Source organism: Bombina bombina, chromosome 3, assembly GCF_027579735.1.
Source record: "Bombina bombina isolate aBomBom1 chromosome 3, aBomBom1.pri, whole genome shotgun sequence".
In the NCBI taxonomy this organism is placed as follows: Eukaryota; Metazoa; Chordata; class Amphibia; order Anura; family Bombinatoridae; genus Bombina; species Bombina bombina.
Window position 1 is genome coordinate 858,752,251 of NC_069501.1, and position 24,614 is coordinate 858,776,864.

General features: G+C 37.9%; 1 protein-coding gene across 8 annotated transcripts in view; it reads right to left on the bottom strand.

Moving 5' to 3' along the window:
* The window catches only part of MBNL2 (muscleblind like splicing regulator 2), a 514,609-nt gene that overhangs the window by 333,735 nt on the left and 156,260 nt on the right, over positions 1-24,614 (bottom strand). For all 8 annotated transcript variants that reach the window (XM_053707834.1, XM_053707829.1, XM_053707832.1 and 5 more), the window contains exon 2: positions 22,873-23,666. In XM_053707834.1, coding sequence (XP_053563809.1) covers positions 22,873-23,046 — 174 coding nt within the window. In that variant the 5' untranslated portion in view covers positions 23,047-23,666. The remainder of the gene's footprint in view (positions 1-22,872; positions 23,667-24,614) is intronic.

Genomic DNA, 24,614 nt, shown 5'->3' on the forward strand with positions numbered 1-24,614 from the left:
TTAGTATTCAGGCAAATAATTTGCATATTGGCGTCACAAATTAAAGAATTGACTATCTTCAAAGCCTTAATCTTTTACTGCACCTCTTCGAAAGAGGGTTCACCCTCAAGCATTTCACTCAGGACATCACACCAATATGACGCAGCTCCAGCAACAGCGGCTACGGCTGCTGCTGGCTGAAAAATAAACCCTGTCTGCTGAAACATCTTTCTCAGCATGTTCTCCAACTTTTTATCCATGGGCTCTTTGAACGATGAACTATTCTCTAGGGGAATAGTCGTTCACTTAGCGAGCATGTAGATGGCCCCATCCACTCTAGGAATGGTCCCCCACAGCTCCAACTGAGCCTCCGGAAAGGGGAAAAGCTTCTTAAAGGACTAGGAAGGGGAAAAGGAAGAACCTAATCGAGCCCATTCGTTCTTGATAATGTTAGTCATCTTTATAGGAACCGGGAAGAGCTGGGGTACCACCCTGTCCTCATAAACCTTATCTAGCTTAGGGATAGAAGTTTCTTCCAGAAGCTTCAGCTCAGGAATCTCTAAAGTAGCAAGCACTTGCTTTGGCAAAAAGCGCAAATTCTCCATCTTAAACCTATAGCCAGGCTCCTCTGTCGGAGCGTTAGATTACACGGATTCCGACCCAGGAGTCCCCTCCGAAGCGCCAGAGTGGGCACCTTCATCAAACCACTCCGCAGGAGCATCCGACGAAGACAAGTCCTGAGTCGGGCCGCTCTGAAAGGCCCTATGCTTGCACTTAGCAGAATGTGGTAAGGCGTGGATCACTTTAGAAACCGCAGTCTGCAGTTGATCTGCAAAATTTGGCGGCTAACAGATCTCTCCTGAAGGAGCAACAGTCGGACCCCGGGGTGTTGCATGGCAATAGGGGACTCAACTCGGGAACGCACCTCACGGGACGTAGAACCCCCAGAGGTGGACGGCTCAGTGGTACTAGACGTTCTTTTAGTCTTAGATGTCTCGACCCTCTCAAGGCATGTGGAACATAATTGAGTAGGCTGGTCTACCGGAACCTCACAATAAACACAGGTATGAGACTTTGTCAAAGAGGGAGTACCCTCTAACACGTCAGTATCCTCCATAGCATGTGCCTTTATTAGAATAAAAGAGGGGCACTCACCACCTCCTATGAACCGGACTACAGAAACCGCTTTGTCTCCTACGTCGCAGATCAGATTAGCTCTGCGGAATCTGTTGGCACTCTACAAATAACCAATAATAATAATAATCAGACCGGAAGTGAATGGCCCCACCCAGTCACACGGATGCCTCGCAGGACTGCCCCTGCCTAAAGGAGAAAATGCGCCAAAAAGGACAGCGCAAAAACTCCCGGAAAAGAACCTGATAGTTCCATCCATTGCCAGAGCCTCATCCCGCACAGCGCAGCAATGACACAATAAACAATATCATGTATAAACCCCCTTTGTTCAATAATCCCCCAAGCAGGAATATTAACCTGTGATTCTGTAAAGATAAAAGGCGCCACACTGTTGCCTTGTCTTCTATGTTAACATTGTGTATAAAATGAAACTCTCACCAGAATCCACGCCGTTGAACAGGAACACGGCCCTTCAAGTGTAACAGGTCATAGCAGCGCTCCTGACATGGACTTGAGAGAAGAAAGCAGTCTGTGAAACTTGTCAACGCCGATTGCTATAGGAGCTGTTAATATGAGTCGCCATGGTTTCGCAAAAGAGACTCTCCCTGCATCTCCGGACTCTAACTTTCACCCAAACCCTGAGAAGCCTTATAGGGCTACTTAAAACTCCTGTCCAATTGTGAAGAGTAGTACCCTCCATAAGAGACCTCCGAATCTTCGGCACCTCTCTGCCACCTCCTGTGACAAAAGGCAAAGAATGACTGGGGGATGAGTGGAGTGGGAGAGGTATTTAAGCCTTTGGCTGGGGTGTCGTTGCCTCCTACTGGTGGCAAGGTTCTTCATTACCAATAGTAATGAATGAAGTCGTGGACTCTCCTCCCCTTTAGATGGAAATAAAGTTTCATGGTTAAGAGGTTGCACATTTCAGAGACTTTTCACTTCCATTATCACATTTACTTCAATCTATTGATGTCCTTTGATGAAAAGAATACCAAGGTAAGCTTAGTAATGCAGTACTGGGAGCGAGCTGGCTTACCGGATGTATTCAGCTAGGTCCTAGTAGTGTACTTCAAACGTTAATACATTAGAGCATTTCTGCTTTTTACCTTTTAAAGTGTGTTTGTGTTTTTCCCTGCTCTATTCCAGCACCAAGATATAAAACACTGGTAGTTCATACTGCTGATGTTTCCAGTCCCTTTTTCTTTCCAGCAGTACTTAAAGGGATATGAAACCCCAATTTTTTCTTTCATGATTCAGATAGAGCAAGCGATTTTAAGCAACTTTCTAATTTACTCCTATTATCAATTTTCTTCTTTCTCTTGGTATCTTTATTTGAAAAAGCAAGAATGTAAGATTAGGAGACAGAGCATTTTTGGTTCAGCACCTGGGTAGCGCGTTTGCTGACTGGTGGCTACATTTAGACACCAATCAGCAAGCACTACCCAGGTGCTGAATCAAAAATGGGCCAGCTCCTAAGCTTACATTGTTGCTCTTTCAAATAAAGATACCAATATAAAGAAGAAAAAATCATAATAGGAGTTAATTAGAAAATTGCTTAAAATTGCCTGCTCTATCAGAATCATGAAAGTTTAATTTTGAATAGACTTTCCCTTTAACTATCCTGATTCCCACTGAGAGTGTAATTTCCTCTGCTGGCTGTGTTTACTTAGGCGTATCAATAGCCTAAACTTCAGTATAGAAACTTTCAGTATAGTTGGGAATACCACAGGATAATTTAGCTATTTCAAATACCAAAATAGGAGTAAAGGAGCAACTTGTAAACAATTTAATACACTCCATCAGGTAAAATTGATGATTGGGAACAATTTAAAGGGGAGAACATTTTTGGGTGAACTGTCCCTTTCATTTAATTCCATGTATCTATTTCACATTCTGTAGTATATAAAATAGTTTATAAAAAGCTAATTTACCTTTATCTTGGTATTTGATTTTGCTTGTGGTTTCCCCACCAATACTGAAAATTTCAATACTTAATGGGACATGAAACGAAAACATTTTCTTTCATGATTCAGATAGATTATACAATTTTAAACAACTTTCTAATTTACTTCTATTATCTTATTTGTTTAATTCTCTTGGCATCATTAGTCGAAGGAGCAGCAATGCACTACTGATTTCTAGGGGTGTCAAAAACAATCGGCACAACGATGCATCACGATGCAGCCTGTAACGATGCTGCATCGATGCAGTGAAGAGCCGAATCGATTCACACAATGTCACGTGACCCCTCCTCCACAAGGAAAGATAGGTGCGCACACACAGGAGGATTCAAGACACAGCTCAGTCAGCAGCTGTCCCTCCTGCAACTTCCTAGGCTACATGGGCTTTACACATGAGGACAGGGTTGCTTGTGAGTAAAAATGAGTGACACAGCACACAGGGTTCAAGGTTTGCCAAGTTCAGGGATTTGACCGGGAAGTCCGTTTTCAGTAAGAAAACTTACAGCTGTTTTCAGTAAAAAAAAAACTGACAGTTTTAATGCGTGCACAAATGTTTTAGCTCTGCAATTCTGCCTATCTGATTTCTTCCACCTTTTGTTCAGGACAGGAAGAGTGCATGGGGTTAATAGGGAACCAACTACTGTTTATTCACTTTCAGAGACATTAAAGCTAACAGGTCTCTGTCCATGCGGCATAAGAGGGGCGTCTTCTAAAGTAGAGAGAGACAATAAATTAACGGGGGAAGAAGGATAAGGAAGCCAGCAGCATGGAATGTCTGTTTTTTTTTTAAAGCATCTGCGCTCCCTGCCTGACATATTAGCTACAACGGACCTACACCTTCCTGCCCTGCTTATTCTATAATGTAAGAGCCAGGCTGTGAACCTTACTAAAGTTTGTGTATTCCTTGTCAATACTTTAGTCTAGGAAATCAAAGTATTTAACCCATTGCTCACCATAGAGGGCTGTCATACATTATGTAGAAGTAGATGTGCAGCCCTCCCAGGCAGTCAAGTGCTTAAATTATTGATTTCCAAGTTTAATAATTGTATGCAAACACCTTTAATTATTTAAACACTGCAATAAAACGTTTAATGGTGTATTCATCCTGAAAAGGAGGGTTAATATTTTAATTGTATCTCTCTTTTTTGGGGGTTTTATAGTAAAATTAATATATTTATCAAAATTTGTGTGTGTGTACTATATATATATATATATATATATATATATATATATATATATATATATATATATATATATACACACATATACATATATATATATATATATATAGTTTGTGTGTATGTGTGTGTGTGTGTATATATATATATATATATATATTGTGTGTGTGTGTGTGTGTATATATATATATATATATATATATATATATATAAAATATGGAATAGAACAAGTTCATGAAAATCATGGGCAGTAATCGTGATGCATCGCGATGCATCGTAGAATCGAATCGTATCGAATCGTTACGATGATAATCGTAATCGAATCGAATCGTGAGACAAGTGAAGATGCGCAGCTCTACTGATTTCTAGCTGAAAACATGGGTGAGCCAATGACAATCAGTATATATATATGCAGCCACCAATCAGCAGCTAGAACCTAGGTTCTTTTCTGCTCCTGAGCTTGCCTAGATAAATCTTTCTGCAAAGGATAAAAAGAGAAGGAAGCAAATTAAACAATAGAAGTAAATTGGAAAGCTGTTTAAAATTGTATTCTCTATCTGAATCATGAAACAAAATGTTTAGGTTTCATGTCCCATTAAGCATTGGCTATAGAAAATGTATGTAAACATAGCTACATCACCAGTAAGAAGTAGGAGAGATAAGTAATAAAATGTTAATTTTAAATTCAATTGGGCTTTGGTACAGAGAGATAGGGAAGCATGTGTGTGTTTAGAAAGTGGTAAAATAAGGAGATGTGATTTTCCTGTAAGCTCAACCTGTTTTAAAACCAGTTACTTTAAAAGCAAAAAAAAAACCTAAACAAGAATTATATCATACATTTTATAATCTGCTGCTGGTATAACATCATTCGAAACACACTGGGCTAGATTACAAGTGGAGTACAAACGTTTTAACTCTGTTGATGGTTAACATTGCTTAAGGCGCTCCTATGTTTACACTGGTATTACAAGTTAAAAGTAAAAAGTTATTGATCAAGCGAAAGACTGGAGGTTCGGACACACTAAAATCCTTTTCTAACTTAAGCTATATATATATATATATATATATATATATATATATATATATATATATATATATATATATATATATATATATATATACAGTTGCAAGAAAAAGTATCTGAACCCTTTGGAATGATATGGATTTCTGCACAAATTGGTCATAAAATGTGATCCGATCATCATCTAAGTCACAACAATAGACAATCACAGAATGAAATGTTGCCATGTTTTTATTGAACACACCATGTAAACATTCACAGTGCAGGTGGAAAAAGTATGTGAACCCTTGGATTTAATAACTGGTTGAACCTCCTTTGGCAGCAATAACTTCAACCAAACATTTCCTGTAGTTGCAGATCAGACGTGCACAACGGTCAGGAGTAATTCTTGACCATTCCTCTTTACAGAACTGTTTCAGTTCAGCAATATTCTTAGGATGTCTGGTGTGAATTGTTTTCTTGAGGTCACGCCACAGCATCTCAATCGGGTTGAGGTCAGGACTCTGACTGGGCCACTTCAGAAGGTGTATTTTCTTCTGTTTAAGCCATTCTGTTGTTGGTTTACTTCTATGCTTTGGGTCATTGTCCTGTTGCAACACCCATCTTCTGTTGAGCTTCAGCTGGTAGACAGATGGCCTTAAGTTCTCCTGCACAATGTCTTGATAAACTTGGGAAATCCGTCCAGGCCCTGACACAGCAAAGCAGCCCCAAACCATGATGCCCCCATCACCATACTTCACAGTTGGGATGAGGTTTTGATGTTGGTGTGCTGTGCCTCTTTTTCACCACACATAGTGTTGTGTGTTTCTTCCAAACAACTCAACTTTGGTTTCATCTGTCCACAGAATATTTTGCCAGTACTGCTGTGGAACATCCAGGTGCTCTTGTGCAAACTGTAAACGTGCAGCAATGTTTTGTTTGGACAGCAGTGGCTTCCTCTGTGGTATCCTCCCATGAAATCCAATCTTGTTTAGTGTTTTACGTATTGTTGATTCGCTAACAGGGATGTTAGCATTTGCCAGTGACTTTTGTAAGTCTTTAGCTGACACTCTAGGATTCTTCTTCACCTCATTGAGCAGTCTGCGCTGTGCTCTTGCAGTCATCTTTACAGGACGGCTACTTCTAGGGAGAGTAGCAGCAGTGCTGAACTTTCTCCATTTATAGACAATTTGTCTTACCGTGGACTGATGAACAGCAAGGCTTTTGGAGATACTTTTATAACCCTTTCCAGCTTTATGCAAGTCAACAATTCTTAATCGTAGGTCTTTTGAGAGCTCTTTTGTGCGAGGCATCATTCACATCAGGCAATGTTTCTTGTGAAAAGCAAACCCAGAACTGGTGTGTGTTTTTTATAGGGCAGGGCAGCTGTAACCAACACCTCCAATCTCATCTCATTGATTGGACTCCAGTTGGCTGACATCTCACTCCAATTAGCTCTTGGAGATGTCATTAGTCTAGGGGTTCACATACTTTTTCCAACTGCACTGTGAATGTTTACATGGTGTGTTCAATAAAAACATGGCAACATTTCATTCTTTGTGTGTTATTAGTTTAAGCAGACTGTGATTGTCTATTGTTGTGACTTAGATGATGATCAGATCACATTTTATGACCAATTTGAGCAGAAATCCATATCATTCCAAAGGGTTCACATACTTTTTCTTGCAACTGTATATATGAATATATATATATATATATATATATATATATATATATATATATATATATACACATACATATATATATATATATATATATATATAAAAAACAGAAACAACATTGGTATTTCAAGTATTTATATTTCAAAAACAATATATATACACAATATAAAATTTGTTTTCAAAAGAAATTTGGATTTAACTGTGAAGGGTTCAAAAGTATATACTGTACATGCATATAAACATACAATATATATATATATATATATATATATATATATACCAATGAACAAATGGCTGCACTCACTGGTCCTTTCAATCAAAGTATTTATTTATGTGACGTTTCGGGGACCGTATACCCTTCCTCAGACGATGAGGAAGGGGATACGGTCCCCGAAACGTCACATAAATAAATACTTTGATTGAAAGGACCAGTGAGTGCAGCCATTTGTTCATTGATATTATTCACTTTTTGCATGCACCCTGGCACATTGAATTTTGAAGTGAGAGTGCTCTCCTTCTGCTTATATATATATATATATATATATATATATATATATACACACACCGTATATATTTATACCGTATATATATATATGTAATAAAAGACAGCACTCACTGGTCTTAAAGAATAGCAATAGTAGCTTTTATTTACGTGACGTTTCGGGGACAGCTCCCCTTCATCAGACCAACAATGAAATGTGACTAGCAAACATGTATACCCTCTATGACCCTCCCCCAGTGAACAGAAATTGTGCCAAAATGGTTATCAAGGCAACCATCTACTGTTACACCCAAGAATATATACAAGTACAGACATATGTTGACTAATACCTAATACACTGTATACAATCGAAAAGTGAAACCACAAAACAACCATAGTGAACATACAAATTAAATGAGTACATACATATAAGACCATATAGGATGGACTAGATTGCAGGCACAGAGTATATATTATATATTATACACTATGAGATCGCCAAATCGCCATAGGAATCACAGAGCAGAATATAATAAGCACGCCATAGAATAGCATGAAGGACATAAGAAATAATCTGTTTAGATGTATACTAAATGTGCAAGCTACTGGTTGAGGATAATGGGAAGTCCTTAGTGTAGTGTTAATACGCTCAATGTAATAGCACAGACATACCTAGCTTCTATCAGCAACAACCGGAATTCTGATACCTGTACCTTTGCTTCTCTGAGCAAGTGCTGTGTTTAAAATGCTGGTGCACTGTGCATACTTAAATACCCTTTTAAAAGAGCTATAGCTTTTATAAGAAACATTTTTACTAATACATATATATTACAAATATGCTTCTATTCAAAACTGAAATGCATCCATGTGAACTTCAATTTTGGCTAGAATATCCCTTAAACTAGTTGCCAGTAGTCTTTGCCTATTTATCCCTCCTTTTATGTGGTGCACATAGAGGCGCGTCCCCCTGCCCTATCAGACGCCGCTGGCACTATGACTGACAGTTTTGGGTATGCTAGGGCTATTTCTACCCCTCCCACATAGACGCTCTGGTCAGCTCAGGGTGTCAATTCACGCACTCTGCTATGCACACAGGGCTACTTCTGTTACGGCTATGAGCTTTGTAAGGTAAATTTACTTATAATGATGTGTGTTGCGATCAGAATTCCGGTTGTTACTGATAGAAGCTAGGTATGTCTGTGCTACAGGTACATATTGTGCTTACTGTCTCACACTATTACATTGAGCGTATTAACACTACACTAAGGACTTCCCATTATCCTCAACCAGTAGTTTGCGCATTTAGTATACATCTAAACAGATTATTTCTTATGTCCTTCATGCTATTCTATGGCGTGCTTATTATATTCTGCTCTATGATTCCAATGGCGATCTCACATTTTAAGTGGGCGAATGCATAGCTGCCAGTTTATCCTATATTGTCTTATATGTATGTACTCATTTAATTTGTATGTTCGCTATGGTTGTTTTGTGGTTTCACTTTTTGATTTTATACAGTGTATTAGGTATAAGTCAACATATGTCTGTGCTTGTATATATTCTTGGGTGTAACAGTAGATGGTTGCCATGACAACCATTTTGGCGCAATTTCTTTTCACTGGGGGAGGGTCTTAGAGGGTATAAATGTTTCCTAGTCACATTTCATTGTTGGTCTGATGAAGGGGAGCTGTCCCCGAAATGTCACGTAAATAAAAGCTACTATTGCTATTCTTTAAAACCAGTGAGTGCTGTCTTCTATTACTTATACCTCTACTACCTCTACTTGCATTCAGCACCCTGGCACCAGGACACCTGTTAATGCGAGTGCACCAGCCTCTTTGAAATATATATATATATATATATATATATATATATATATATATATATATATATATATATATATACACACACACAGTGTTCTCTCCAAGACCTTTTTACCGGGTGCACCACCATGTTGATTTTATTGACTACCCGGCTAAAGTATTAGCTAATTTTAAGCTTAAATTAACTAATATTAAAAATGTTACATTTTTATTGCACAAATTATCATTAAATACATTTATGTTAAATTATGCAATTAATTTGTGCTTTGGATAGCAAAAAATGATAAAATATTAGAAAATATTACACTGCCACCCGGCTGGCAAAAGTTTCTGTGGAGAACACTTAAAGTTTTTGTGTTATCATTCATATTCTCTTAAAAATGGCCAAGAAATAATAAATTCTGCCAGGGTATGTAAACTTATGAGCACAACTGTATATATATATATATATACTCACACACATATACAGTATATACAGGGAGTGCAGAATTATTAGGCAAATGAGTATTTTGACCACATCATCCTCTTTATGCATGTTGTCTTACTTCAAGCTGTATAGGCTCGAAAGCCTACTACCAATTAAGCATATTAGGTGATGTGCATCTCTGTAATGAGAAGGGGTGTGGTCTAATGACATCAACACCCTATATCAGGTGTGCATAATTATTAGACAACTTCCTTTCCTTTGGCAAATGGGTCAAAAGAAGGACTTGAAAGGCTCAGAAAAGTCAAAAATAGTGAGATATCTTGCAGAGGGATGCAGCACTCTTAAAATTGCAAAGCTTCTGAAGCGTGATCATCGAACAATCAAGCGTTTCATTCAAAATAGTCAACAGGGTCGCAAGAAGCGTGTGGAAAAACCAAGGCGCAAAATAACTGCCCATGAACTGAGAAAAGTCAAGCGTGCAGCTGCCAAGATGCCACTTGCCACCAGTTTGGCCATATTTCAGAGCTGCAACATCACTGGAGTGCCCAAAAGCACAAGGTGTGCAATACTCAGAGACATGGCCAAGGTAAGAAAGGCTGAAAGACGACCACCACTGAACAAGACACACAAGCTGAAACGTCAAGACTGGGCCAAGAAATATCTCAAGACTGATTTTTCTAAGGTTTTATGGACTGATGAAATGAGAGTGAGTCTTGATGGGCCAGATGGATGGGCCCGTGGCTGGATTGGTAAAGGGCAGAGAGCTCCAGTCCGACTCAGACGCCAGCAAGGTGGAGGTGGAGTACTGGTTTGGGCTGGTATCATCAAAGATGAGCTTGTGGGGCCTTTTCGGGTTGAGGATGGTGTCAAGCTCAACTTCCAGTCCTACTGCCAGTTTCTGGAAGACACCTTCTTCAAGCAGTGGTACAGGAAGAAGTCAATGTCAATAATACAGATGTCAACAATACAGATGCAGTATAAAAGTATAAGTGATAGAAATACAATATAAATAAAAGTGTAGGAGCAATCCAATTGTGTATAATTGGAAATAAAATTTGTTGAAAAAATGAAGAAATTTATGTCTCTCAAATAGTTTCTTAAAAAATGTCTCTTTGGAAAATCAGTGTTCCAAAAAATATATATATATATATATATATATCAGAGTGTTCCACAAAAATTGCAAAAGTGTTCCACAAAAATTGTAAAAAATTATAAAAAATTGTAAAAAATTGTAAAAAATTAAAAAATGAATCCACAAATAAATATCAAAGTGTTCAAAAAATATGGTGGGTAAGTACGTTCAAAGAAATCCTAGATGATTAACTTCCAAAATAAACTCCAATAGCTGTGGTAGACGTGAAGGAGATTATAAGAATGCAGAATATAAAAAATATATAAAAATGTAGATTATAAAAATGCAGAAGAAAAAAAGTACAATAATGTGGCGGGTAGGTCCAAAGTCCTCCTCCTAATCTGTGGGTGAAATAAAGTGCAATAGTGTAATAACGTCTATATGTGGTATAATAAAATCAGAAATTTGCTCACCAGTATGTCGACGCGTTTCGGCCCTCCTAGGCCTTTCTCAAGACAATCAAGATTTCTCAAGACAATCAAGACAATCAAGATTGTCTTGAGAAAGGCCTAGGAGGGCCGAAACGCGTCGACATACTGGTGAGCAAATTTCTGATTTTATTATACCACATATAGACGTTATTACACTATTGCACTTTATTTCACCCACAGATTAGGAGGAGGACTTTGGACCTACCCGCCACATTATTGTACTTTTTTTCTTCTGCATTTTTATAATCTACATTTTTATATATTTTTTATATTCTGCATTCTTATAATCTCCTTCACGTCTACCACAGCTATTGGAGTTTATTTTGGAAGTTAATCATCTAGGATTTCTTTGAACGTACTTACCCACCATATTTTTTGAACACTTTGATATTTATTTGTGGATTCATTTTTTAATTTTTTACAATTTTTTACAATTTTTTATAATTTTTTACAATTTTTGTGGAACACTTTTGCAATTTTTGTGGAACACTCTGATATATATATATATATATATATATTTTTTGGAACACTGATTTTCCAAAGAGACATTTTTTAAGAAACTATTTGAGAGACATAAATTTCTTCATTTTTTCAACAAATTTTATTTCCAATTATACACAATTGGATTGCTCCTACACTTTTATTTATATTGTATTTCTATCACTTATACTTTTATACTGCATCTGTATTGTTGACATCTGTATTATTGACATTGTACTACGCCAACTTTGTCCATTTACATCACATCTGCTGTTTGTAAATATCTGTGCTTAAACTGCACTTTATAGACCATAATACTATGGTCTTAGACTGTTGTCGGAGCTAATGTAATATTTGTTCCAACACCACAGATATAGGTAACACTATATCCTTAAGACTTATATCTCATGGATCCATAGAGATTTTAGGAAGAATTTTAGAAGCTTTTTAATTTGTATGTATTATATTGTATTTTCATTGTATATTAACTGTAATAAATACATTCAATTTTTAACATATCCATACCTCACAGTCCTTTTAAGCTTCCCAGCGCTCACTATATCACACAATTGTAGTCACATCCCAAGTCCACTAGGGGACTTTTGCCAGTGAGCATAAGGCTGTAAAATACTAGCGCTCGGTCTACCATACACACGTACAGGAAGAAGTCTGCATCCTTCAAGAAAAACATGATTTTCATGCAGGACAATGCTCCATCACACGCGTCCAAGTACTCCACAGCGTGGCTGGCAAGAAAGGGTATAAAATAAGAAAATCTAATGACATGGCCTCCTTGTTCACCTGATCTGAACCCCATTGAGAACCTAACAACAACTAGACAAACTAGTTGTAACTGAGAGTACAACAAAGTTATAAAGAGAGAGTAAATCCACTTATGTATATTCACACTTTTCCTCTACTTATATCATAAGGTTTGACCCCCTCTGAGGAAGCGTTCGTGAAACGCGCGTCAGGGGTCCGATAGGGGCAGCTTTGTCTCTCCTATCGTCCGTTTTTAACTTTGCTTACTCTTGTGAAAATGATGTACTAAGTAGTTAATAACAATATATCCTCTTATCCTTTACTATATATGTAAAAGTAAAACAGCCCTCGGATTGTAAGGGCTTAGTTAACTTTAATTTACCTGGATGGAGGATATTTGATAGTGATATTTTGACTTAAAGGCTATTATGCAAACCACAGAGTTTAAGTGGTTTTAATTCACAGCTTTTGCTACTGTATGAGTGTGAGTTCCTTAGTTGAATTAATAAACTATAATGTGTGAATGATTGGGAACGATTTTATTATTTTTTGGGAAACCTTATAAGTAGAGGAAAAGTGTGAATATACATAAGTGGATTTACTCTCTCTTTATAACTTTGTTGTACTCTCAGTTACAACTAGTTTGTCTAGTTGTTGTTAGGTCTCTCAGTGAGTAATCCACTCCTAGTTTTGCCTTTTTGTAGAATCCATAATTCTAGTATTTGAATAATAAGTGAAATATGTAAATTTGGGCAAAACCTGGCACTATTTTTATAACTCTACTCCCCCCAACCCCTTATCTCTAAATAAACCCATTGAGAACCTGTGGTCCATCATCAAATGTGAGATTTACAAGTAGGGAAAACAGTACACCTCTCTGAACAGTGTCTGGGAGGCTGTGGTTGCTGCTGCACGCAATGTTGATGGTGAACAGATCAAAACACTGACAGAATCCATGGATGGCAGGCTTTTGAGTGTCCTTGCAAAGAAAGGTGGCTATATTGGTCACTCATTTGTTTTTGTTTTGTTTTTGAATGTCAGAAATGTATATTTGTGAATGTTGAGATGTTATATTGGTTTCACTGGTAAAAATAAATAATTGAAATGGGTATATTTTTTTTTTTTGTTAAGTTGCCTAATAATTATGCACAGTAATAGTCACCTGCACACACAGATATCCCCCTAAAATAGCACTATATCCCCACTAAAAACAAACTAAAAACTACTTCCAAAACTATTCAGCTTTGATATTAATGAGTTTTTTGGGTTCATTGAGAACATGGTTGTTGTTCAATAATAAAATTAATCCTCAAAAATACAACTTGCATAATAATTCTACACTCCCTGTATATATATATTTATATAAAAACAGAAACATTTATGTTTCAAGTATTTCTATTTTAAAAACAAATATATATATATATATATATATATATATATATATATATATATATTTTTTTTTTTTTTTTGCATACAGAAGAGAGAAGCGCTCTAACAGGAACGAACAACAGCTCATCAGCTAGTTCTCTGGCGATTTACCACCTGGAGCAGTCTCTTTTAGACCAGTGTGCCTTTCACATTGGAAAACTATCCTGAAGCATCAGTCAGTCCAGCCCCGAAATACCAGGCAATTCTCCTTTGAACAAGGAACATGAGGCCCAATAGGCCGAAACGATCGTCTGGGGTTGTCATGTTCCTTGTTCAAAGGAGAATTGCCTGGTATTTCGGGGCTGGACTGACCTTAACTGGCGGGATCAGACTGATATGCTTCAGGATAGTTTTCCAATGTGAAAGGCACACTGGTCTAAAAGAGGCTGCTCCAGGTGGTAAATCGCCAGAGAACTAGCTGATGAGCTGTTGTTCGTTCCTGTTAGAGCGCTTCTCTCTTCTGTATGCAAATTAATTATGACCCTGGGGGAGTCTCCCTATGGGTGTTAGGGGCAACCAGATATGGTCTCCTTGGCCAGTGCTTGCTTAGAGGAATGTGGCTGCACCTCACCGATGAGGCCCAATAGGCCGAAACGATCGTCTGGGGTTGTCATGTTCCTTGTTCAAAGGAGAATTGCCTGGTATTTCGGGGCTGGACTGACCTTAACTGGCGGGATCAGACTGATATGCTTCAGGATAGTTTTCCAATGTGAAAGGCACACTGGTCTAAAAGAGGCTGCTCCAGGTGGTAAATCGCCAGAGAACTAGCTGATGAGCTGTTGTTCGTTCCTGTTAGAGCGCTTCTCTCCTCTGTATGCAAATTAATTATGACCCTGGGGAAGTCTCCCTATGGGTGTTAGGGGCAACCAGATATGGTCTCCTTGGCCAGTGCTTGCTTAGAGGAATGTGGCTGCACCTCACCGATGAGGCCCAATAGGCCGAAACGATCGTCTGGGGTTGTCATGTTCCTTGTTCAAAGGAGAATTGCCTGGTATTTCGGGGCTGGACTGACCTTAACTGGCGGGATCAGACTGATATGCTTCAGGATAGTTTTCCAATGTGAAAGGCACACTGGTCTAAAAGAGGCTGCTCCAGGTGGTAAATCGCCAGAGAACTAGCTGATGAGCTGTTGTTCGTTCCTGTTAGAGCGCTTCTCTCTTCTGTATGCAAATTAATTATGACCCTGGGGAAGTCTCCCTATGGGTGTTAGGGGCAACCAGATATGGTCTCCTTGGCCAGTGCTTGCTTAGAGGAATGTGGCTGCACCTCACCGATGAGGCCCAATAGGCCGAAACGATCGTCTGGGGTTGTCATGTTCCTTGTTCAAAGGAGAATTGCCTGGTATTTCGGGGCTGGACTGACCTTAACTGGCGGGATCAGACTGATCTGCTTCAGGATAGTTTTCCAATGTGAAAGGCACACTGGTCTAAAAGAGGCTGCTCCAGGTGGTAAATCGCCAGAGAACTAGCTGATGAGCTATTGTTCGTTCCTGTTAGAGCGCTTCTCTCTTCTGTATGCAAAATAATTATGACCCTGGGGAAGTCTCCCTATGGGTGTTAGGGGCAACCAGATATGGTCTCCTTGGCCAGTGCTTGCTTAGAGGAATGTGGCTGCACCTCACCGATGAGGCCCAATAGGCCGAAACGATCGTCTGGGGTTGTCATGTTCCTTGTTCAAAGGAGAATTGCCTGGTATTTCGGGGCTGGACTGACCTTAACTGGCGGGATCAGACTGATATGCTTCAGGATAGTTTTCCAATGTGAAAGGCACACTGGTCTAAAAGAGGCTGCTCCAGGTTGTAAATCGCCAGAGAACTAGCTGATGAGCTGTTGTTCGTTCCTGTTAGAGCGCTTCTCTCTTCTGTATGCAAATTAATTATGACCCTGGGGAAGTCTCCCTATGGGTGTTAGGGGCAACCAGATATGGTCTCCTTGGCCAGTGCTTGCTTAGAGGAATGTGGCTGCACCTCACCGATGAGGCCCAATAGGCCGAAACGATCGTCTGGGGTTGTCATGTTCCTTGTTCAAAGGAGAATTGCCTGGTATTTCGGGGCTGGACTGACCTTAACTGGCGGGATCAGACTGATCTGCTTCAGGATAGTTTTCCAATGTGAAAGGCACACTGGTCTAAAAGAGGCTGCTCCAGGTGGTAAATCGCCAGAGAACTAGCTGATGAGCTATTGTTCGTTCCTGTTAGAGCGCTTCTCTCTTCTGTATGCAAAATAATTATGACCCTGGGGAAGTCTCCCTATGGGTGTTAGGGGCAACCAGATATGGTCTCCTTGGCCAGTGCTTGCTTAGAGGAATGTGGCTGCACCTCACCGATGAGGCCCAATAGGCCGAAACGATCGTCTGGGGTTGTCATGTTCCTTGTTCAAAGGAGAATTGCCTGGTATTTCGGGGCTGGACTGACCTTAACTGGCGGGATCAGACTGATATGCTTCAGGATAGTTTTCCAATGTGAAAGGCACACTGGTCTAAAAGAGGCTGCTCCAGGTGGTAAATCGCCAGAGAACTAGCTGATGAGCTGTTGTTCGTTCCTGTTAGAGCGCTTCTCTCTTCTGTATGCAAATTAATTATGACCCTGGGGGAGTCTCCCTATGGGTGTTAGGGGCAACCAGATACGGTCTCCTTGGCCAGTGCTTGCTTAGAGGAATGTGGCTGCACCTCACCGATGAGGCCCAATAGGCCGAAACGATCGTCTGGGGTTGTCATGTTCCTTGTTCAAAGGAGAATTGCCTGGTATTTCGGGGCTGGACTGACCTTAACTGGCGGGATCAGACTGATATGCTTCAGGATAGTTTTCCAATGTGAAAGGCACACTGGTCTAAAAGAGGCTGCTCCAGGTGGTAAATCGCCAGAGAACTAGCTGATGAGCTGTTGTTCGTTCCTGTTAGAGCGCTTCTCTCTTCTGTATGCAAATTAATTATGACCCTGGGGAAGTCTCCCTATGGGTGTTAGGGGCAACCAGATATGGTCTCCTTGGCCAGTGCTTACTTAGAGGAATGTGGCTGCACCTCACCGATGAGGCCCAATAGGCCGAAACGATCGTCTGGGGTTGTCATGTTCCTTGTTCAAAGGAGAATTGCCTGGTATTTCGGGGCTGGACTGACCTTAACTGGCGGGATCAGACTGATATGCTTCAGGATAGTTTTCCAATGTGAAAGGCACACTGGTCTAAAAGAGGCTGCTCCAGGTGGTAAATCGCCAGAGAACTAGCTGATGAGCTGTTGTTCGTTCCTGTTAGAGTGCTTCTCTCTTCTGTATGCATATATATATATATATAAAATTTGTTTTCAAAAGATATTTGGATTTAACAAGGTATATAACTGGGAAGGACTCAAAAGTATATACTTACACATAAACATACATTATGTATATGAATATATATATATATATATATATATATATATATATATATATAAATATATATACACATGTACACACAGTGTTCACACACACACTGTTCTCTCCAAAACCTTTTTACTGGGTGCACCACCATGCTGATTTTATTGACTACATGGCTATAAAATTAGCCAATATTAAGCTTAAATTAGCTAATATCAAAAATGTACAAATTATCATTAAATACATTTATGTTAAATTATGCAAATAATTTGTGCTTTGGATAGCAAAAAAATTGAAAATATTAGAAAATATTACACTGCCACCCGGCTGGCAAACGTTTCTGTGGAGAACACTGATTGATATATGTATGTATATATATTTATATACATACTAGTTGATAAGCCTGCCAAGATGGCAGTCTATGTGTTGAAAATACAACCACCCAAGCTACAAAAAATAAAAAATAGAAATACAGAAAAAAATAAACAAAGCTATCAAAAATAATATAATTAAACTTAAACTAATACCCCTATAAAAATAAAAAATTCCCCCCAAAATAAAAACACCCCCTAATCTAATACTGAACTACCAATAGCCCATAAAAGGGCTTTTTGTAGGCCATTGCCTTAAGTTTAACAGCTCTTTTACATTACAAATAAATCAATAGTTTTTTTTAGATTAGGGTTTTTTTGGGGCAAATTTCAAAATAGCTGAATGCCCTTTTAAGGGCAGTGAAAAAGAGCTGAATGCCCTTTTAAGTGCAATGCCCATACAAATGCCCATTTCAGGGCAATGGGTAGATTAGGTTTATTAGTGTAAGTTTTTTATATTTTGGGGGTTTGGTGGGTGGGGGTTTTTTACTGTTAGGGGGGACTTGATTTATTTGTAATGTAAAATAGCTATTTAACTTAGAGTAATGCCCTACAAAAAGCCCTTTTAAGGGCTATTGGTAGTTTAGCATTAGATTAGTGGTTTTTTTATTTGGGGGGGATTTTTTATTTTCATAGGGATTAGGTAAAAAAAAAAATTACTTTGGATAGTGTTGTTTATTATTTTTTGTAATGTTAGCGTTTTTTTATTTTCTGTAATTAGATTAATGTAATGTAATTTTTTTGTATATTTAATTGTAATGTAGTAATTTATTTTTATTGTAATTAAGGGGTTAATTTAGGGGGTAAATTAGGTGTAATGCGTTGTTGGTGGTTGGCGGATTAGGGGTTAATAGATGTATTAGGTAGTTTGCGATGTTGGGGTTTGCGGATTTAGGGGTTAATAATTATATTAGGTAGTTGGGGTTTTTTTCTTTATACTTTGTGCGGCACTTAGGAGATTTTTTAATACTTATTGCGGGCGGTTAGGTGTTTTTTTCATACTTATTGCATGCAGTTTTTTTTTTTTGTTTTTTTTGTAATGCTCAGTTTGCCTTCGCTGCATCCCGGTTGATTCCGAAAATGGTAGGGTAGTGAAAGAATCCACCTTTGGTGGATTCTTTCACCCTTCGGTGGATTCTTTCACCACCCTGCCATTTTCATAATCAACCTGAATGCAGCTTTGCTGAATCCAGGTGAATTCTTTTGGCTGCACGCGCAGCCAGCATTCTGTTGGCTGCCTCGCGCTGCCAACATTTCTTTGAGGATGTGTGAGCAACTGGCGACGGACATTACAAACGCAATTATAGTATATATATATATATATATATATATATATATATATATACAGGGAGTGCAGAATTATTAGGCAAGTTGTATTTTTGAGGATTAATTTTATTATTGAACAACAACCATGTTCTCAATGAACCCAAAAAACTCATTAATATCAAAGCTGAATATTTTTGGAAGTAGTTTTTAGTTTATTTTTATTTTTAGCTATTTTAGGGGGATATCTGTGTGTGCAGGTGACTATTACTGTGCATAATTATTAGGCAACTTAACAAAAAACAAATATATACCCATTCAATTATTTATTTTTACCAGTGAAACCAATATAACATCTCAACATTCACAAATATACATTTCTGACATTCAAAAACAAAACAAAAACAAATCAGTGACCAATATAGCCACCTTTCTTTGCAAGGACACTCAAAAGCCTGCCATTCATGGATTCTGTCAGTGTTTTGATCTGTTCACCATCAACATTGCGTGCAGCAGCAACCACAGCCTCCCAGACACTGTTCAGAGAGGTGTACTGTTTTCCCTCCTTGTAAATCTCACATTTGATGTTGGACCACAGGTTCTCAATGGGGTTCAGATCAGGTGAACAAGGAGGCCATGTCATTAGAATTTCTTCTTTTATACCCTTTCTTGCCAACCACGCTGTGGAGTACTTGGACCCGTGTGATGGAGCATTGTCCTGCATGAAAATCATGTTTTTCTTGAAGGATGCAGACTTCTTCCTGTACCACTGCTTGAAGAAGGTGTCTTCCAGAAACTGGCAGTAGGACTGGGAGTTGAGCTTGACTCCATCCTCAACCCGAAAAGGCCCCACAAGCTCATCTTTGATGATACCAGCCCAAACCAGTACTCCACCTCCACCTTGCTGGCGTCTGAGTCGGACTGGAGCTCTCTGCCCTTTACCAATCCAGCCATGGGCCCATCCATCTGGCCCATCAAGACTCACTCTCATTTCATCAGTCCATAAAACCTTAGAAAAATCAGTCTTGAGATATTTCTTGGCCCAGTCTTGACGTTTCAGCTTGTGTGTCTTGTTCAGTGGTGGTCGTCTTTCAGCCTTTCTTACCTTGGCCATGTCTCTGAGTATTGCACACCTTGTGCTTTTGGGCACTCCAGTGATGTTGCAGCTCTGAAATATGGCCAAACTGGTGGCAAGTGGCATCTTGGCAGCTGCACGCTTGACTTTTCTCAGTTCATGGGCAGTTATTTTGCGCCTTGGTTTTTCCACACGCTTCTTGCGACCCTGTTGACTATTTTGAATGAAACGCTTGATTGTTCGATGATCACGCTTCAGAAGCTTTGCAATTTTAAGAGTGCTGCATCCCTCTGCAAGATATCTCACTATTTTTGACTTTTCTGAGCCTGTCAAGTCCTTCTTTTGACCCATTTTGCCAAAGGAAAGGAAGTTGCCTAATAATTATGCACACCTGATATAGGGTGTTGATGTCATTAGACCACACCCCTTCTCATTACAGAGATGCACATCACCTAATATGCTTAATTGGTAGTAGGCTTTCGAGCCTATACAGCTTGGAGTAAGACAACATGCATAAAGAGGATGATGTGGTCAAAATACTAATTTGCCTAATAATTCTGCACTCCCTGTATATATATATATATATGTATGCATATATACACGTTTGAGCACTTCCCAATCAAAAACCTTGAAACAGTATATAATTTTAATACATTTGTAAAAAAAAATATATTTTATTGTAATGTAGTAATTTATTGTTATTGTAATTAAGGGGTTAATTAAGGGGGTGTTAGGTTAGGGGGCTTACTCATTAAATTAGTTTTTTGCGTTGTGGGGGTTGGCGGTGTAGAAGTTAATAGGTAAATTAGGTTTAATGCGTTGTGGGAGGTTGGCGGATTAGGGGTTAATAGATGTAGTTTGCGATGTTGGGGTTTGCGGATTTAGGGGTTAATAATTTTATTAGGTAGTTGGGGGGCTTTTTCTTAATACTTTGTGCGGCACTTAGGGGGTTTTTTTTTTAATACTTTTTGCGGACGATTAGGTGTTTTTTTCATACTTGCATGCGGTTGTTTGCATCCCGGTTGACTGCCATTTTTGGAATCAACCTGGCTGTAGCCATCCAGGTGAATTTTTTTGGCTCGCGCTGCCAACATTTCTTTGAGGATGCGTAAGCAACTGCCGACGGCGACGGACATTACAAACGCTATTATAGTATATATATATATATATATATATATATGCAGTTATACACGTTTGAGCACTTCCCAGTCAAATACCTTGAAACATAGTATATAATTTTAATACATTTGTTATCAATATTAAACTTAAATTTTACATTAAATATGTTTACACATTACATGTGTTTTATGCAACTTTTATTCTAGCCCTAAAACTTTACTTCAGGTCTCAAGTCATGTATGATATTTTACCAAAGAAAAACACTATCTATCTATCTATCTATATATGTGTGTGTGTGTTTGTATTTATATATAAATAGAACAAATTATTCTATGTGAAGAACACTGGAAGGTGTTTTTTCTACTTTTCGCTCTCTATTGAAGTCTATGGGGGAATATGTTAATGCGGTCTTGATATTACAAGTTCGGCTTTTTGTGCGCGTCGGGTTAGCGCCAGTGTTAAAACCTTTTGTACTTTCAACTTGTAATATGCGTGCTACCTGACGCATTCCAAAAAGCTTACTTCTACCAAATTAAAAACTCGGGCAGGAGCACTAAACAGCGTGCCATTTGTAATCTGGCCCAACATGAGCAATGTTTAGCATGCTCGAGATATCCATTGAAAGTATAGGGCACACTCAAGAGATGTTAAGCATGCAAACCTTTTCTGGTTATTCTGTTTTACTATGGACTTATCAATTTGCACACTAATTAATTCATATTAATATTGTACCCTGCACTATCATTAGTACTCCACTTGTAATCCGGGCCATTAAGGGGAAACCAGTTATATCTCACTTCATATACATGTGTTGTTTTATTAAAGTAATAAGTGTTTTGTGCATTTTGAGACAAGCTCGACAACTTTTAGCTTGGAAAAAAAAACAATGATATTTACAGGGGGAAAATATTTATAGAATATGCCAGAACTGGCAGAGAAATTTCAGAAACACCCATGGAATGCACCTGTTTAGCCCACTAGCAGATTCAGGGAAACTCATTTTACAATAGGGAAAATGATAAACACGATTTTGTATTATAAATCCAAATTTCACAAGTGGTTTATTACATGTGCAGTGCAGTTTTATTACTTTGTCTACTGTGCACCTTAAAGGAACAGTAAAGGAAAAATTAAACTTTCATGATTCAGATAAAGCACACAATTTTAAACTTTTCAATTCACTTCCATTATCGAAATGTGCAAAATCTGTTTTATATGCACACTAACTGAGACACCAGCTCTTACTGAAAATGTGCAAGAATTCACAAAATATACGTGAATGCATTTTGTGATTGGCTAATGGGTTGTCACATGATGCAGTGTGAAGGAAAATAGAATTATCAGAAAAAAATCTACTATTTACTTGAAAATCAAACTAAGTGCTTTTGCATTGTCTTTTTATTATGTATTAAGTGATTATGCTATTCTACTGTGTTTAGTGGTCCTTTAAACTTTAAATAGTTTTTTTTGGGCTGTGTAATTGCAATATGAATTTTAATTTTCCCTTAAAAGTATTTAGTATTTTATTGGTATTGGTTTAACAAAAACTTTCTAAGTTTGATTTAGATACAGCACTGCAACATGGTACTGGTTAACAAAAAATGAAATACATAATACATATATATATGTGTGTGCTGTGTGTGTGAGAGAGAGAGGTTAATAATATATTATAATATTATTGTGTTGCGTTTGACAAATAAACATTTAGATATTCACCTTTACTTACAGCGGCTTATTAAATGAGTGCAGACCTTACTTACTTTCAAATGTCTCATTTAAATGTATTTGATATTACTAACCTTAAGGGAATCAAAACATGCAATGACACGTCCATTTTCAACTTGACAACTTTTTGGTGGATGTGCAAATTTACATTCCTCGTCAGATCTCGAACAAGTTCCTCTCTGATACTGTCTGCACACTTCCAGCGTCAGCCATTTTGTATCTCTTACAGGAGCAACATTCAAAGCCATGCTGGAATTGGATAAAAACAGACTCAAGTCTTACTATTAATAGTCTCACAAAATGTCCGTTTAAGCAATAAGAGTCCTTAGAAATCTTCAGTAAATTAAAAAGGAAATAACTGCTGGAGTCCAAAAGAAGAAAAACTGCATTAAAAAGGCAAATGTATCGGTACCAAGTCACTCATCAATCAATTTGCCCCACTTATACAGTTTTGGCTGATTAGACAACATACTCTTAATCCTCAGCAGTTTGAAAGGTCAGAACAGTTTTGCTGACAAAGGCTTTCCATTAAGATTCTCCAATTCAATGGCACTGGTTGATGGAATATTAATTCTTGATTGGCCCCTTTTTGTTATTGATTAGATAATGACAGACAACTATGTCAGCCTTATGGGAAACTCAGACTCTTCACTGGACAGTGTTTCTCTCCTTTTCTCCTTTCTTTGCTGATTCGTAGTCCATTTCTGGTCGAGCTAATTGCAAATGAAGAGAGTCCAAAAAAAATGCATCCACACTTTGGAACAGGATTCGGTGTTTGGCAGCCTGTGTTAAAAACACAGAAGGTTCGCTGTCGATGTTATGGCAAAAGTGACTTCATAAAAGGCACTTTTTTAAGTACACAGCAAACCTACGGAACAAATAAGAAGAGAAAATGCCAGTTTACTACAACTTTTAGTACAATAAAAACACGACCCCACCCTAATGAACAGGCAATGTCAAATACGCAGCATAATGCAGCTCTCTGTTCTGATCGTAAAAAAAAAAGTTAGTCTTCCAAGGAAAGTTATGCATGACAGGAGAATAACCAATTGAAACACATATTGCAGCAATATTCTAGGCAGAAATCCAGGAGGTGGGAGTGACTCAGAGATAGATGAATGTGGCAGACACAATAATTAGAAAACCCTCTTCTAAAACAATTTTGTCTAATGTGCTTAGCTTCCAAACTGTTTTATGGAGCACCTTATTTCCAATAAACGTCACGTTTTGTTGCATATAAAAGTATTATATGCTGCACATTTTTTTACTAGTGAAATATTAATTTAATGAATATATTATGTTTAGCTTGCAGTAATACCTATTTGCTCAATCATACCACACAAATATACATTTTTCATCAACAATAACATTAACAACATAAACTGTATTTAGTGTTTAGCAATAAACAGATTCAGCATTATTTTATTTTTTTAATCCAGGAATCTTGAGACTTAAATTATTAAAAGCTAACAAAATATGAACTTTTTAAAAGTACTAAACCTTATTGGCATAACTTTGAGGAAATTCCACTTTTATCTTTACAGAATAAAATTAAAGTTATTTGAAAAATTATATAAAATCTACTTGAAATTAAAAGGGCAAAGACTAAGATTTTAGATGCATACCCACAAAATAAATATATAAACACATACATTTAGCTGACTCAGTAAAAAAATAGTTGAACAAAAATAAATAAATAAAACAAAAGTAAAAAAAAAAGTTTAGTTTCATAAGTGTTATTTAGGTTTGCTTTACAAAATTAGCAGTGTTATTTTCTAAAAATTAAAATTAATGTGAAGAATAAACTGTAAACCAA